This window comes from Coturnix japonica, chromosome 4, assembly GCF_001577835.2.
Source record: "Coturnix japonica isolate 7356 chromosome 4, Coturnix japonica 2.1, whole genome shotgun sequence".
In the NCBI taxonomy this organism is placed as follows: domain Eukaryota; kingdom Metazoa; phylum Chordata; class Aves; order Galliformes; family Phasianidae; genus Coturnix; species Coturnix japonica.
Genome location: NC_029519.1, coordinates 22,025,646 through 22,042,301, shown reverse-complemented (window position 1 = coordinate 22,042,301; position 16,656 = coordinate 22,025,646). Strand labels below are relative to the sequence as shown.

The 16,656-nt window shown below is 37.3% G+C and overlaps 1 protein-coding gene across 8 annotated transcripts in view; it reads right to left on the bottom strand.

Moving 5' to 3' along the window:
* The window catches only part of PALLD (palladin, cytoskeletal associated protein), a 170,403-nt gene that overhangs the window by 17,163 nt on the left and 136,584 nt on the right, over window positions 1–16,656 (bottom strand). For 4 of the 8 annotated variants that reach the window (XM_015860905.1, XM_015860903.1, XM_015860908.1 and 1 more), the window contains 5 exons: window positions 15,067–15,762; window positions 4,749–4,884; window positions 2,338–2,439; window positions 1,752–1,802; window positions 38–259 (listed from right to left, as the gene is read on the bottom strand). In XM_015860905.1, coding sequence (XP_015716391.1) covers window positions 38–259; window positions 1,752–1,802; window positions 2,338–2,439; window positions 4,749–4,884; window positions 15,067–15,762 — 1,207 coding nt within the window. The remainder of the gene's footprint in view (window positions 1–37; window positions 260–1,751; window positions 1,803–2,337; window positions 2,440–4,748; window positions 4,885–15,066; window positions 15,763–16,656) is intronic. The other 4 variants (XM_015860906.1, XM_032444175.1, XM_015860904.2 and 1 more) reach the window with 3 other exon arrangements.

Genomic DNA, 16,656 nt, shown 5'->3' with positions numbered 1-16,656 from the left:
ACAGATGCTTCTAGAACTGTTCACACTCTTCTCTTACCTTTGGTTTTGGATTTCCCGCCACTTTGCAGGTAAATGTGACCGGCATTCCCTCAAAGATTTTGTAATGCTTCAGCTTTATCTCAAAATATGGTGATGCACTGTTATCAACAGGTTCATCTCCATGTTGCACCTCGTCATCTGATTCCTCCACAGGAGATCTCTCCAGCCTGTATTCAATTTCACTGATCAATCTTTGCTCAAAGCTAGAGACTTTATATTCCTGTCAAACAAGAAAGGTTCATATTAATGTCAGGATTCAACATATTAAGATGTATTGCATCATGATGTGTGCAAGATGTTTTTGCAATTGTTGTTGTTATTCTACTGATCTCTGACAATCCATTAAGATTCTCCATATAAAGGGAAATCATATTTCATTGCAGAAAAACACTGTAATCCGTGTCTCTAGTAACTTCCCTATGAAACAATGAAGACATCTGGTATGAGGCAAAAATTGTATTTCATGTTATCTTAAGGTCTAATTTACAAGGGGAAGGAAAGCCATTGGTTGCTTTCAGTTTTTTTTAAAGAAGGGTTATAAAAGTATTCCAAAGCAGTTCATAAAGACAAAAAGAAACACAGTAATATTTCCTTAAGGGTACAGGCGGATTTAGGGTGGGTTTTGCTTCCAGATGGCCAGAAGACCATATGGTTCACATCTGCTATCTGCACAGAACCGTACCAGAGGCTGCACCAGAAGGCTGAAATGATTTTGTTTACAGTTGCCTGTAAAAATGAGAAAATGGCACCACTGTCCATGATAGCTGCCTCCCTTCACTCCTGTTACCATGGTTCCTCCTATGGCTGGCCAAAAGTATAACTTCTTCCATAGAAAGAAAGTTACTCATCAGAATATTCAAGATTTACAAAGAAGAGTAGAAAGTTTCATCTAGTGTAAAACAATACTGCTTGTTTAAACTTCCCAGATACTGACACACACAATTATTTACTTCATTGAACTGTACAGTCCATAAAACAGTCCAGTTTTGAATCTTTATGATAGCAAAGGTAATGCGAGAATACAAGAAAGCTCGAGGTAGAAAAAAACCTATTTACTAGCCAATGCCTTTCCCACTCTGCAGAAATTAAGCTCTCTTTTAGATGACCTTTGACTGTTGTCTCTGATCTTTACTTTTTTAAGAAAGAAAATGCATCTCATGTGAAGTTTCCTTTCATATGACTATTCTCTGTCAATTGATTCTAGTTTGGGAATGAAATGTAGCCTTTCTGCTGGCTGGTTACAGAACTAATCATAGACCACAGTAACTGAAGAAGAGAGAAATATCTTTGTAAACTGCATACTTTCTTTTCTTTTTTTTTTCTTTCTTTCTTTTTTTTTTTTTTTTTAAAGGTAGATTTCCAAGGAACAAAGGAATAGAATCAGATCATGAAGTAGACATAACGAGCAGCTGATCTAGATGCAAGGCTGTTAGTATCAGTATCTGTTAACATTACAGCAGAAAGATCCAGGAGCATGCCACTACTGCAGTTAAGCTGCCTGCAATCCATTAAGCTCAGAGATCATCTTTAACAACATAAATGGAAGGCATTCCCAGTGTCCCCAGTTATTAATGTTGGTGATCTCTTGTTATGAACCAAAAACAGTAAAATGGAAAGTAGACAGACAACAGAAAATTAAAAGAAAATAAAATATTTTTAAAAAAAATATCAGTGGAATAACAACAAAGAAAGGTAGAGGTGAAAATGTTAACCTTTTGAACATCCATAGGACTCACTGCAGAAGTATCAGTAGAACAAGCTTCCTGCAAGAGTAGAAAAAAAGATCAAGAAGCAGAAAGGAGACAGAGAGATATTCATGGAAATGAGAGTGTATATGAGGAGAAGGTACTTTATGTGGTAACATAAGCAAACAAATGCTACACATTTCCGAATTGCAGCTCTGGCATCTGAACAATGGGGAGCGTGTACCTGGCCTTCCAAGCAGGTTTTCTGTTGCGTTTTTGATCAGCATCCAAAAAGTGCAGATTACACACATAAAGACAAGACAGTTTCAAGATAGTTGATGTATTTTTGCCAGGACAGACTTAAAGGGCAGAACAAAATAGGATAAATGGGAGAGTTTAAACCTGACAGAAGTCATCTGAGAACTCTCAACCTTATTCAGCATGGAAAAAACTGAGCAATGGGCATGTGGTTCTCCAGTTTACTTCACTGATTTATAACATATGACTTCTGTAATCAAATCTGTCCTATCTCGAGTACACTTATTGTCTTATGTAGGACTTTTTAAAAAGAAATTATTTTATTTTCCTATGTACTTGTGGAGTTATGCAGCACCTGTATTGAAGGCTCCTCTTCTGGTTCCTGTATATTGAAGACAGTTGCAGCACTGTCTGCTCCCAGCAATCGACGAGCCATTTTTTCTTCATATGTTAATCTCTGGACAAGAACAAAACAAAATAAAACAAAGAGCAATGGGACTAGGGGGAAAAGAAATAAAGGTTCTTATTTCTCATTAAGAGCTACATGGCAGTTAGACAGTAAACAATGATTTAAGTGATGTAAAAGATAGCAGCAATATGCTTTTAACAGAAGTTTTCAACCACAGATTGCAATGCATTTTTTTGGCATTACAAACAGCTTTTCTGGCTTAAGCAACCCCTGTCCTGACTCTGCCATTTGTTTCTATCCTCCTGCCAGAAACTTGGGCAGGAATGAGCAAAAGGAACTACTTAAATCAGCATGGCCATCAAAAAAGTGCATGTCAAATCATTGCAAATCTTACTCCTAGCTGTTCTGCTACATTAAAAGTGCACAGCAGAAAACTGTCAAAAATGCCAGGGAGATACCACTTATTCTGTTTGATCATTTTGTCAAAAATAAAACAGTTTTATAGAAGAGTGATTTCTTTTAGATTTTTAACTTCTATTTTTTCTTAGTCTTTCACACATTAAGGGGACAACTTACAGAAGATGTAGTGGCAATTTACACAAGCAAATTTAAGGAAAACATTAAGTGTACAATTCAAGTTTTCCATTACTATTTTTCCTTCTATATTCAATAACACTTCATGCACTCAAGATACATCCTTACAAACACTGCAAATATGCCAGTGAATGAAAGGTAAACAACTATGTGGTTAAATGCTTTATTAGAAAGAAAAATGAAACAATGGAAGTTGTCAGACATTGGGTCCAGTTAATACTGTACCTTACTGAAGTTCTTTTGTTTGCTAAAATAGGGACTCAAGAAAACCAGGTACTGATCTTGGCTATCTTACAAACATCTACACAATTCATGAACTTTTCTTCACTCTAATTTCTTCTGTGCTCACAGCCATAATGACACACAAATAGAATCACCTTAGACATGAACCTGCAAGGCAAAAGCCTCGAGGCAAGAAGGAAAACAGAATATACTGGTTTAAGTTCCCATGTAATCACATCACCTCTTTTTTTTCTTTTTCCCCCCTTCTTAGGCCATGTGGGCTTTCTCAGGATATTCAATACATTTGTCCAGGACAAGCATCTTTCACACTTTCCAAAATAGGCCTGATAGTTACGGCCAGCCTATGTCCTTTGAAAAAGAAATTAACCTCTACACTGCGAAAGTGACTCTGCTTAACTGTTAAAGAAAACGACCAAAGCTAAGTATATGAGCACTAGTTACTACCATCACGCCACTGACCTTACTGAGAACCACAATCTGGCTGCTGTGGAGTACAGTTGGACTCAAGAGGTTATGTTGAATTTAAACACTGTTGTCCAGATGTCAGACACTAGCAAAACTCCAAGTATGGTCATAAGAAAGCTAAAGCATACTACCTTTCAATGAAGCAAAGATATCCAAGTCATTCTTATGCCTATGCCCTTAGAAAACACTTAATGGGCAAAACAGGGATGGCAGTCTACATTTTTTACACTACTTTCTTCTTAAAAGAGATTCTTGCTTCAAAGATATTTAAATCAATGTCTTAATAACTGTAATCAAGTCTTGAGAGAGTTGCTTCTTATCAACTCTGAGCAGGAAGACTTTAGTATTTTATCTTTTATGCATATCTTAAAATGTACAAAAAATAATGGAGAACCTTACACCTGTGCATTTCAATGGTTTGATTTGCTTGCTCATTTTATCTCATTTCTTGTTCCCCAAGCAGATTGTTAACACTTGATAAAGTCTGTGAATTAGTACTGCAGCACAGTTTACATCCCATTGGTCAAATATAGTCCCACAATTGCAGTGTCTAAGGATGCCTCATTCCTAATAGGTTTGTTTCTCATAATGAACTACTTTGTCCCCTGTGATGCTCACTTACCATCCATTTTTTCCCCTCTAATGACAGCTAGGCAAAAGGTACAGTAGAGGCTGGACTAGTCAAGTACTATGCGTACACTGTTTGGCCCAATAGAGATGCACAGTTAAAAGCAAATTGCCTCAGAGTCTGAAAAATGCCCCTGTTGTACAGATTGTGAAGGCTTCATATGGTATTTCATCACCTGTGAGATCTCCATTGCTTTGTTAAATCCAAGTAAAGTTGCTCAGCAACAGAGGAAATGAATGATAATCCAGAATATATGCTATTATTCCTTACATTTGCACTTACAAATGCAGCTCTGGAAATTCAATTAAAAGGAATATATGTATAAAATGCAAAAACACTCTACGCATATTTACTTTATATAAAATTTATCTAAGATGCTACCCTTGATATCCACTCCCCTTCCCCACAATATATTCTGTTTTTATACCGGTTGCCCGTTGTTCAAAAGGTCTTCTTTGAAGCGAAGTTTTCTTTCCAGATCCTGAATCACAGCATCCTTTGAACCTTGAATCTCTTCATCTGATGCTATTCTAGCAGTTCTGCCTGTTTTCTTAGGAAATCCCCTGCAAAACAGTACAGACAAATTCATGAACTTTCCTGAAATCACTGGTACTCAGGAATTACTGGATAAAATCCTGCCAGTAGTGAACAATGTCTCATCGTGTCTTTGAAATTAGAAGTCTAGGATCCTTACTTGCTTTGCTGTTCCTTCTAGCTCACATCACTGTTTCCACGATTAGTTTAAGTACAAAGCTGAAATTATGCTTTATTGGAAAATAAAGTATTGATTAGAATAGGGCTCAGGGTACTAATAGCCATGGCTGTAAGCATCATATACTTAAAGAGGAAACTGATGAACAATGGCAAGAAAGCAAAGCAAGAGAAAACACAAAAGCAAAAGTGTGACCAAATAAATACAGATGGAAGATAAACTAGGTTCCCACTAAGTGCCATGTAGAAAAAGATCAGAAAGAAGTACAACAAGGTAGTTAATCATTAATTTCTTATACTATTTATTAACTAATTTCTTGGTTCAGACTTTCAATACACAATACATAACTTCATGTTTATTCTTCGTATCTCTGAACACACACCCGGAAGGCAACATGTTATTACTGAAGGAATAGCCATTCACAAAGTCTAGGATACATTTGCAAGGATTAGAATCATGCCCTTAAATCAGATTTCAGCAGCATGGTCTGCAACAGAATGGCATCCATATAGCAGTTTGCATTCACTGGGCAAAATTATCCCCCATGCCAGTCTACAAGTTCCAATGGTATTTCAGGATATTATGGAATGGCACAGGAAATATTTTTTTCCAGTCTGCACTAGTATTAAATGATTTTCAGTAATGCTATGATTGATAGTTCTACTGCTGGAAACGCTCAATGATGTTTTCTTCTACTGGAGATGAGCTTCAATATTAGTGGGGTTTTTCGCTTATTTTTCTGTTTTTGTTTTTTTGAGTAATTAATCAGGGCTCAGCCCATTATAAAGGAATGAATTACACAGAATCACAGAATCGTAGGGGTTGGAAGGGACCTCCAGAGATCATCAAGTCCAACCCCCCTGCCAAAGCAGGTTCCCTACACCACGTCAAACAGGTAGGCGTCCAGGTGGGTGTTGAATATCTCCAGAGAAGGAGACTCAACAACCCCACCGGGCAGCCAGTTCCAGCGCTCCGTCACCCTCACGATAAAGAAGTTCTTGCACACATTTGTGCGGAACTCCCTATGCTCTAGTTTCTGCCCGTTTCCCCTTGTCCCGTCTCCACACACTGCTGAAAAGAGTCTGGCCTCCCCACTCTGCCCCCATGTTTTTACATGAAACATAGAATCAATTCAGCTAAATTGCCAAACTCACAGATGATAGAGATGGAAAATTTAGACCAGCATGATAGGGGCAAACTTCTTTCCAATACACAACACGATAATTTAATTACCAGCATGAAGACATTAAACTAGAATCATAAGGAAATAACAAAGTTTCTTGGCAATTGTTCAGTACTACGTTTCTTTATCATTCACAGTCATATAAAACTTATTCCTCAGAAAGCATTTTCAGTGGTAACCTTCACCATTAGCTAAAATTGAGCAATACATAAATGCTGTCAAAAGCGAAAAACAAATGTATAGATTGAGAAGACAGTAACTGGAAACATCATGTCTGAATTCCTAATTCATACTCTGCTACTGGAAGTAAATCTAAATCAAGAAAACAGTGAAGCTCTTGTAAAAAAGAACTTGTTTCACCTCAAATCACAGAACAAGAGCAGACGTGCCTAGCACTGCAGAAAGCAGAGCACAACAAATTCACAATTTACCCAGGGAAGTCTGAGTACTGTGGGCTAAGCGCTCAGGAGTGGATTTCAAGCAAGATGTGAATGAATTCTGAGGCATTATCAGTTATCTCTGAAAGCAAAAAGTCCCTAAGCAAGCACATATGTTTTTAAAAGGGAAACGCATACCACCACAACAACAACCGTCAGTAAGTTCAATGTCCATACCAATCACAAGAAAACAATATTACAGTCAACTTCAAAGCAGTGTAGTGCAATAAGGCAATGAAAATTGTATTGAATCAAAGTTCATTCATTTCTCTCTCTGTCAGGCCGCCAGGCACAGAGAGAGGCAAAGAGTCAGCTTTGATACACTTAGTTTATGTCTTCTGAGTAAGCCCTCAGGAGATTCAGCAGTTCCCTAGCAAATGAGGCAAACACAGCCTGGCTAAAATTTCTATATAAAATTTCTATTATATAATTATTTTCTGCATAACTGCCTAAGAACACCATTCAGAGAGTGGTAACTATTTGTTTTTCCCTATAAAATCAGAAGAACATAAACCAATGAGATCTTCCTAAGGTCTGCGCTGTACTCAGCATTTCAATCTTTACAACTGGAGAAGATGAACAGTTCTCAAATGATGGCGGAACTTGGCTGATGACACTGAATTTGGAGAGGCTGCAAGTCATTTACACAGCTAACATCTATATAATTACTCTAGAAGCGATGTAATGATGATGAAATTCAGGAAGAACGTTCAAAGCCTGAGAACAATACAAATAAAACTAACACTAACGTATTATCAATTTCACAGAAGAATCTGCCTTACTAAGACCTGAATGACAATGCAATTATCTCGAAATGAATATGAATATAATTCTGGGACACTTCAGCACAAGAAAATTCATCAATTCCTTTTTTATTTATTTTTTTTTTTGTTGGGCACCAAGTCCAGTTATAACACAGAGCACATCAAGAAAGATGCTTTTAAAACACTGCCCGTGTGACAAGGTTGGAAAATTTTGCTTATTTACTCAGGAAATGAAGAAAACGGAGATAAGAAAACAGAAAACATCAGAAAATTGTTGGCATTCAATACTTCTCCAGGGCTGTTGATGAAAAGTAGAGAACTAGATTTGAAGAAAGGCAGACTTAGCTTTGACAAACACAGTGTACAACTTTCTTCTCTTTACTCTCCAACAATGGCAGTTAAACAAGGGAACAAGTTATGCAGGGAAGCTAAGGAATTTAGAGAACAAGGTAAGCAAATGTTTCAGCAATGGCCCTGGGATCCCTGGTAGCATTTAATACAAGAGGCATACTCCTTAACAACATTCCAGATCTCTGCTCATGTGCCAGAACATCCTGAACTTTGCACAGTGGAGCTGGAAATGTCATGTAAGACCCAGTCAAGGCAATTTGCCTGAAAATAGGTTCTATTATCTTTACTTGCATTAAATATTTAAGCAAGGAGCTAGTCTAAAAATATAACTATAAAAATGAACATTGGACAAAATTCTTCCAATATCTTTAGAACCAGCTTCCCCCTCCTCCCCCTTCTTTTCAGCTTCTTTTAGGGATAATATCAAACAATAAGTTCTGCGAATTTATTTGTGTATTTCTATGTTCAGTTCTTTGCCTGATGCAGTGTACGCTGGAAGAATTAAAGTTGTAAAAGGCATAATTAAAGACAATGACACAATAGCAACCACAAATGTGCAAAGAATCAGCCTTTGAGAATCAGCCTGAAATTCACATTGATTTTACGCACCTCTGAAATATGCATCACTGAAGTCACAGAGTGCATGAATAGAAGCACAGATAACAGCCTACAAGTATGAATTCTTTCAGCCAGTAATGGTGCAAAGAAATTTCTAAAACTCAAGCAAACTTAATTCACACACAGAGATTTTTGACAGTAAGGACTTTTGCAACCTTGGCTTGGCTCTTCTTAGTTTTAAATATTTGCCCTAACATTTGTTTAGATAGGCCAAACCAGCAGTACTTTTCATGTTTTAATTACACGGAGAGCACACTGGATGTGATTCCCCCCTCTCTTCCTACGTACCTTTTACAGTGTAAATAAGGGCAACAGACTAGCTGTTGTTATCCTTCCAAGAACAAATTCCTGTTTGCAGCCAACATGGCTCAGTTTCACAGAAATCTAAATCAATTCTCTGGTACTGAGGTAATGAACAGTAACTTGATTTTTCCTTTTAAACTGAAGTCTTCCAAAAATACAGCTAACTCCTGTCCATTTAACAGATTTTTTTTTTACTTAATGCAGGAACTAAGTTACTATAAGCACAGTAACAGGCCGTGAACTCTGAAGTAGCAGCTGCATCTAAAAATCATTTTAGTCTGATCTAGTCATATATACCGTGGAGACTAGTAGCTATCTCTACTCATAATGTGACATTAAATGTACCTGAACTAAGAGAAGGCCTAAGGCAGAGTCCTGGCTGAGGATATTAATAAGGAATGAAACAACAGTAACAAAGTTCAATTTCTACCACCCAAGAACTAGTTATGAAATTGTTGGATAGCTTTGGATAGGATCAAGATTGAAATGAATAATATATTCTCGTGAGCAAGTCTGGTCCTCCCTTAGGACTTATCACACAACCTGATGAGACAGCACAGAAAAACTCACCTACAAAGTGCATGACTACCACTCAACATTTATTTTTCTAAGTCTTATCTTCTGCACTTCTACTCATGAAATGAATAACCATTTTTTCATTCTCCTGTTTGGTTTCGTCTTTCCCATCTGAGCAAATGACTCCTCTGCTTCATACTGCACTGGTTACCACAGAAACACAAAGTGCTGTTTGTTTTTCAAATGGTGTCCACATATCTGGATAACAACTGGAGAAAACAATAACTCTTTTGCAACTGGTAATCCTACCTGTCTTTCAGACTGCTACCAGTGTTATGCTAGAACCACCGCTCAAGAAGAAATCACAGAAGCAGTGACTGCACTTGAAAATAAAGAAGGCTGGCACAACCCTCATGGTCCTGAACTCTTGAGAAGAAATAGGAAACTGACAGAAGAAGAAAAAACATACACAGGTTTGAGAAAAAGAATTATAATATCAAAGATATTAACTTTTACTCGTCATGATTAAATGCAGTGATGAAGGTCTCCACTACTGTCAAACACTGTACCTGCTTTTACATTCACGGGCAAACAAATCTGTATGAAATACGAAAACTATAAAAGTAAGTCCAGGCCAAATAAAACTATACCATAATTTTGCAAGTTATGTTGAAATAAATGAATAGGTACAAACAGCCTCTCTCTCTTTTCAGTGGAAAGGTACAGCTACTAGTTCTCTTAGTTAACTTCACTTGTCATCTTGCAACAATCTTAAGCATGTCTGTCCATCAATTTAAAAAGAAGTAGATAAAAATATCTGGAAAATCAAGTTTTCCAGATGTAATGGTTGTCAAGAGCTGGGTTAGTTTGGCTACTGTCTGTGTAAGTTAAAACACTGATTTCACCTTCTGAGCAGTTTTAATAGATTATACCTAAGATACAGCCTGGATTTAAAAGTTCACATGAAACAAATATGCATGCATCATATTTCAAAAAAGCTAATATGGATATGCATTTAACAATTAGTAGTTGCACAAATGTAACATTGTTACATTATACAAAACCAAAATCCCCAGTATAAAGTGTTTCTTGGCATAATCAACAAGAAGTGATCTGATATCACAGATAAACCACACAAGTGTTGCTCTAATAGCCATAAGTAAGATCCAAACCATGAGAAAAGAAGGTACAACACAATAAATCACAAACCTTTGAACAAAAATCATCTTAAGGGCACAAGCAATAGCTTTACATAATTGGAAGTTGGGAATAAAAGTTAACCCCAGTATTTGCTGGAATTTTCCCATGACTGAAACACTTAAAGATACAGCTTCCTGAGCCCCAAAGTGAGCTGCAGGGATGAATGAACAACCAGCATAGAGAAGAGCTACCTCAGCAACAGGAAGACATCCTGACTTCCCTACCTTGTGGCAGAATTCTTAATTTATAACTAATTAATCCTCTTTATACTACTTATAAAATATATAATATATATAATATACTACTTAATTTATAAGTAGTTTCAATTATTTTTATAGTTGTAACTGTAAATTATAGAAATAACTTAAACAGGAAAAACAAATGTAGGACTACATAGGATATCAATACATTTTAGTCAAAAATGAAAGCTGTTATTTGTACCAACAGACAAGTTGTAAGATAAAAACATGGAGAAGTGGTAATTTCCTCACAATGGTTACCATCACAGCTGATTCAGGAAACGCAAGTACTACTTTGCCTCTTTACATTGTTTGAGAAAGAATTCAATGCACAAGTCACAGCACACAGCTTCAGAAATAGATGAGCAGGTCTGGATTCAGAGAGGAAAAAAAATGCAGAGCTCTCTGATGTTGCCATTCCTGTGATCCCCACAGAATTCCTGTTAAGGAATTTAGAATTATAAAATATGCAGACTTGGAAGGGACCCGTAAGGATCACTGAGTCCAACACCTGTCTCGACACAGCACCACCCAAAATTCAACCCTATGTCTGAGACCACTTTTTTCCCCTCCAGTTTGTGACTAAAATAATATTAATGAAAATATCTACTTTAAGGAGTATCTACTTTAATACTTTTTTTTTTTTTTTTTTTTTTTTTTTTGAGTTTCTTTCAGAAAGGTATATGTATAGATGACAGTATGTGGTATTTTAGAAAGATATTTGAGTTCTTCAAGGTGCTTTTTTCACAGCATGATTTATGATATGGTTTATATTTTACTGTTTACTAATTTGTCAGTAAATCTTTCTCTTTTCTTTAAGTTTGCTTTCGTTTATGCCCACATAAACCTAACAAGGTATGTGCTTACTCAGAATTTGTCTTTTCCAATTGTTAAAAATGTATACGCATTTAATATAGGTATAGTTCATAAATTTAGATTCTTATGTGAATGGTGAAGATCAGATTCATGCTTCCACAGATTTTAGTGTGGACAAAACACCCTCAATTCTTGGTTTCTGTCACACACCAAACCTGTTTCCAGCAAGCCTTTTGTAATTGAAAGCTAACCAGAGTCCAATACATTTATATACCCAGAGAACTTTCTTTAGGTAGAAAGAGCGAGCCAAGATTTTCACCAGCTGTATCCAAACAACGTAACTCCAGCCAAGTTTTATCTCAGAAACAACTGATGAGTGTTCATAATTCCCTGAAGTATTTAATTAGCTGTGGTGCTCTACCAGTACTTCTTGTCTTGCTGAGTAACACAATGTTCTGGCAAGATATGAATTTATCAAATCTGCCCCATCACAAAAAAATGGTTGTTCCTTAAGTCTGTTCAGCTGACATGGCCACACCATAGTCACAGTTTGAAAATGACCCTAATCACAGAGTGGTTAGAGCTTATTGGAAATTCCAGATATATTTTATGCAATTGGAATACTGACCATACAACCATTGCAAATAAATGCTTAGAATATTTAAAAGAGAATTAATATGTACTAACTACACAAAGCTGCTTTCTATGTTTCAGATGTCGAGATAAAATGTAGCAAGTTCATAAGCAGCTTTTCTCATGCTTCAGGGATGGCTGTAAGGCTACGTCTGGGAGAACAGTGCTAAATATTTCCATATCTATAAATGGAGAGAATATTCATACCATCAAACTGGTTTAAATAATGGTATATTATCTGCAGAGTCCCAAAACCAAGGAAAAATTCAGTTCTTAGCAATAACATCAGCCCTGCAATGTTTATTGTTTAACTATATTCTCCTCTTACCACAAAACACATTTGGCTATCAGGGTCACAACTGTGCCTGAATGAATAAATTCATCATAAAAAGACCATACAATCAAAGGATGAGAAGTAAATTACAACCCTCAAATACACAAATACACACACACACTGACAAAAAAAGACAGGACAAGCCACAAAAACACTGAAGGCAGACAGTAAAGCTGTGCTAAGAGCATTTTATCTGCTACAGGCACTCAGTATAAATCATACACATATCTAAATGCAACTACAATTCCAAATCAACTTCCACTGAAGTTAAAATATAGTAATAAATCATAAAGTTATCTTTTAAAGAGCAAATCCTACTGATTCAAACACTGCACTTTGAGTCTTTCATCAAAATACATCTATCTCCTTTACATCAATGGCACTTCAAATTGTGGCTAGTCTACTTTCAGAAACCCACAATTATCACAACTATACAACAGATTTAGAAGTAGAGACAAAGCTAAATGGCTTGATGAATGTTTTAGGTACCAAGCTGAACTAAAACTCTGAATACCATAATTCACCCTTTGCAGCCAGTCTGTTACAGCATGCTGTCAATACCATAAGTTTCAATCAATGGATCTTAGAGATGTGTGGAATACAGAGTAAGAACATAGGCTGAGGATATGGAATACTGGCTCAAAGACTATGGCATCTCAGAAAAATAAATATGTTCAAGGAAAGAGGATTTGTGAGGGTGGAGCAAAAGACAAGGGAAAAGATGAAGCAAAAGTGAAAATTATAAAAGACACAGTAGAAGAACTGAAATTGTAGCAGAAACCAGAGGAGACCAAAAGACTTGTAACAACAGATTCTTTTCTTCATCAAGCTGTGCATCTTCCCCATGTATTAAATGTTATAATTAAAATGACAAATATTCATTACATGTATGTGTATACATACACACACACAGATATATAATAGATATATATACACAGACACATAAATCATATACTCATACACTCAGTGTGGTTAACATGATACACTTTCCACCTGGACTACATTTCCAGAGGGAATGCAGGCCAAATAGCACCAACCTCCTTGCCCTGCCCAGCTCAGAAACTGAGGCTGAGAGAGGCACACTATCATGTGCATAACCAGGTCGGCTGCTACACTTAGAGGAATAAGGAACATGGTAAAGAGGGAAGCATCCTTGCGGAGTTAAGCCTCTGTTTGTGTCCAAAGACTGAACGGGATGAGGAAGAGGAACACAGCTAAATATTTCAAGTAAGAACTCATGCATGAATGCAGCAAAATGGTGAAAGGTACTGCTCCCCACCTTTATGGAACACAGCAGAAGACTGAGCTGTTGCAGTCACCATCACAGAACACTGAAGGGAACTCAAAAAAGAATCCAGTACTCATGCCCACAATGGTTTGCCCTAAGCAATGCAACAGAACAAGCATGTAACAGAACTATGTAACTATGTGTGCTTGCTATATTACCAAATCAAGGGTAACTTCAGTCTTTTATTGGCTGTGCCTACTGCCAAGCTGTCTGTAAATCAATCATGCAATTTTCAACAGTCTGTATCAACAGAGAAACACAGTCAGTGCAAGGGACACAGTAAGACAAAAAATCATAACTATTATGAGTGAAAGAGCAAACTGTACAATTTATTCATTTTTCTCTTAATTCTGTTTTATGGCCAGATTCTATAATGAGCCATATGACAGAAATCAAGATAAATAAATGTTGGGGTTTTTAAAGTACATATATGATTTATTACTTTGATATCTGTCTGCTTTACTCCTTCTATTCCTTTGCAGATCTTAGACTGATACTACAGAAGTTCCCACCACAGCAGTACATAGCTCAGCAAGTCACCTAGCTACAGTGAATATGTTTAGACAAACTTCTAGACAAAGTTATAAATAAGCCTTGGATACAGCTATTCTCATTTTTGTTCTTCAGCACGTCTTTGTTCTCTAAGGATGGAATGAGAATCTAGTGCCAGCAGAAAGATGAACCGATCTATGATGGGAGCTGACGTGCTCCAAAATACTATTTTGGCCTTTAGGGAAGACAAAAGAAGAAAACAAGCATTTGGAGTTCTTAGGGGAAGCGGTTCTGTTTGTCTTTTTGCACTCCTTTTTGAAATCCCCTCCCAAACCCTCTTCCTTGGAAATAAGCCTCCAGGCAAAATTCAATACATCATAATCATTTTGTTGTCATGTACATACTTCACTAACTTATATTTCAAGTATCACAAAGCTACAGGGAGTTTTGAACAACCCTCTCCTTCGTTTTTCTCTGCACCCATATGCAATGGGAATGCAAGACTGCAAATATCACTGAATACATGTCTTAAAACTGAGTCATGAGAAGAGTTTTATTGGATCTCCATGCACCACCCCCGGCATGTAGAACATTTGCTGCTGCTTTCATATATTCATCAGATGCACTGGTGCTCCCTCTCTGCTGTTCTGAATGTAGTACCCTTTCAGAATCTGAATTTTGTGATGATTAGAAAACTTTAACAAATCTCCAGCCTAGAGGCATTAGCAAACAATCTACATACCACTTTTAGCTGGCAACTAGCAGCAAAGGACCCTAGAAAACTATAAAATGAAACAAGTGCAATAATCTTCCATACAATCTCCAGAGGAACTTGAAGTGCTCATTAGCTAATACTTACGGAGGCATCACTCCTTTCGGGAGGCCTAACGCGTTGACAGAAACGGGTGGTGGCTGGGACGGCAGCATGGAGCTGAGAAAAGCTGCTGGAGACTGGCCAGAATTAGGAAATCTAGGAGTTGGAGACAGGCTGTGGGAAGGTGAAGAAAGGGAAGGGAGAGGAGGAGGTGGAGGGGGTGGAAGTGGAAAGGAATCACACGCCGGATACGTTGCGGTTGGACTAAAGACAGGTGGAGGTGGGGGGGGAGGAGATGGAGAAGAAGGAGACCATCCATACTCCCCTTCCGGAGCAAACTGCTGAGAAAAAGGGGCAACAGGTACTCTCCCAAACTGTTTTTGAGAAGCAGTCGGAGACATAGGAGAAGGAAGGCTGGATGTAGATGATCCTGAAGAAGGAGTCACGTAACCTGAAGCAGGGCTGATGTTCTGAGCAGCAATGAATTGCTTAGGCCGAGCGTAGTTAAAAGAGCCGGAAGACTGCATGCTTGGGGAAGTATGAGAGTTGAGAATACTCATTGGCACAGGAGAAACAACAGACTGGCTGGACTCAAGTTCTTGGAAGGAGGGGGGAGGAGGGAAGGAAGGAGATGAGGGAGTGTGCTGACGGTGTTCAGGTTGCTGCTGTTGACGATACCACTGGCCACTTTCTTGCTCCAGACGAATCTGGTTCTGCAGCTGCTGTATTTTTATAGGGTCCCTGTAGGAAGGAAAAATAGACAAAAAAATGATCAGACATGCAGTGTTTGTCTGGAGGAGGTAAAACTTCCACTGAGTTATTGGTGTAGGAGAATCAGAAGCCAAGGAAAGCTCGAAGTATTTACATTTATTGGATAGTCCTACTTTTCAGAGCTAGACATTGTTACAAAAGCATATCTGGAGTAGAAGTCAACAGAATCTTCAGTTCTCAAAAAAGGTATTCTGTAAGTCAATTTGAAGACATTGTGTGTATTTACAAGACCAACCAAATACTGTAAGTAATAAATAAAATGTAGATGTTCTTAAGTAGGTTTTATTTCATTCTACTTTTCTACTTCATTCTGTGGCCTGGTTCCCATAATAAGCCTCAGGTATTTACTCAGTGATAGCTTCAGCCTTAATTTCTGCAGTAGCCCATGTGTGCAGATCAGACAAGCCTAATTAGTGCCATATTTTTAATGAGTTACTCAGAAACAAAGGACCAACTTCTAATGTTAGTATCATATGTGTACCTGTAGATGTGCAAAGGAGACTTCCAGGAAATACTTATAACCTAAGGAGATAGTAAACAGATTCCTCATATATTTAGTCCCACTTTGTTTCCAAGATTTATTCTAAGTAACTGTTAATTCTGAGGTGTATCCTAGTAGGTGCAGAATACAGCTCTAAAGAATTGTAAATTGCAGTATGAATCAGCTCAAAGGAAAATGAGTTTTTTCTTAAAAAAAAAAAAAAGCGACATTCACTAAAAAAGCCATTGACAAAACAACTGACTAAAAATATAGAGAAACACTCAAAACTGTTGATTAAGTAAAACAAATAATCAAACAAAAGCCCCCCACATGTTCAGTAGTAAAGTAAACCAGAGTGTCCACTGGTTCACTAATACTGTTGT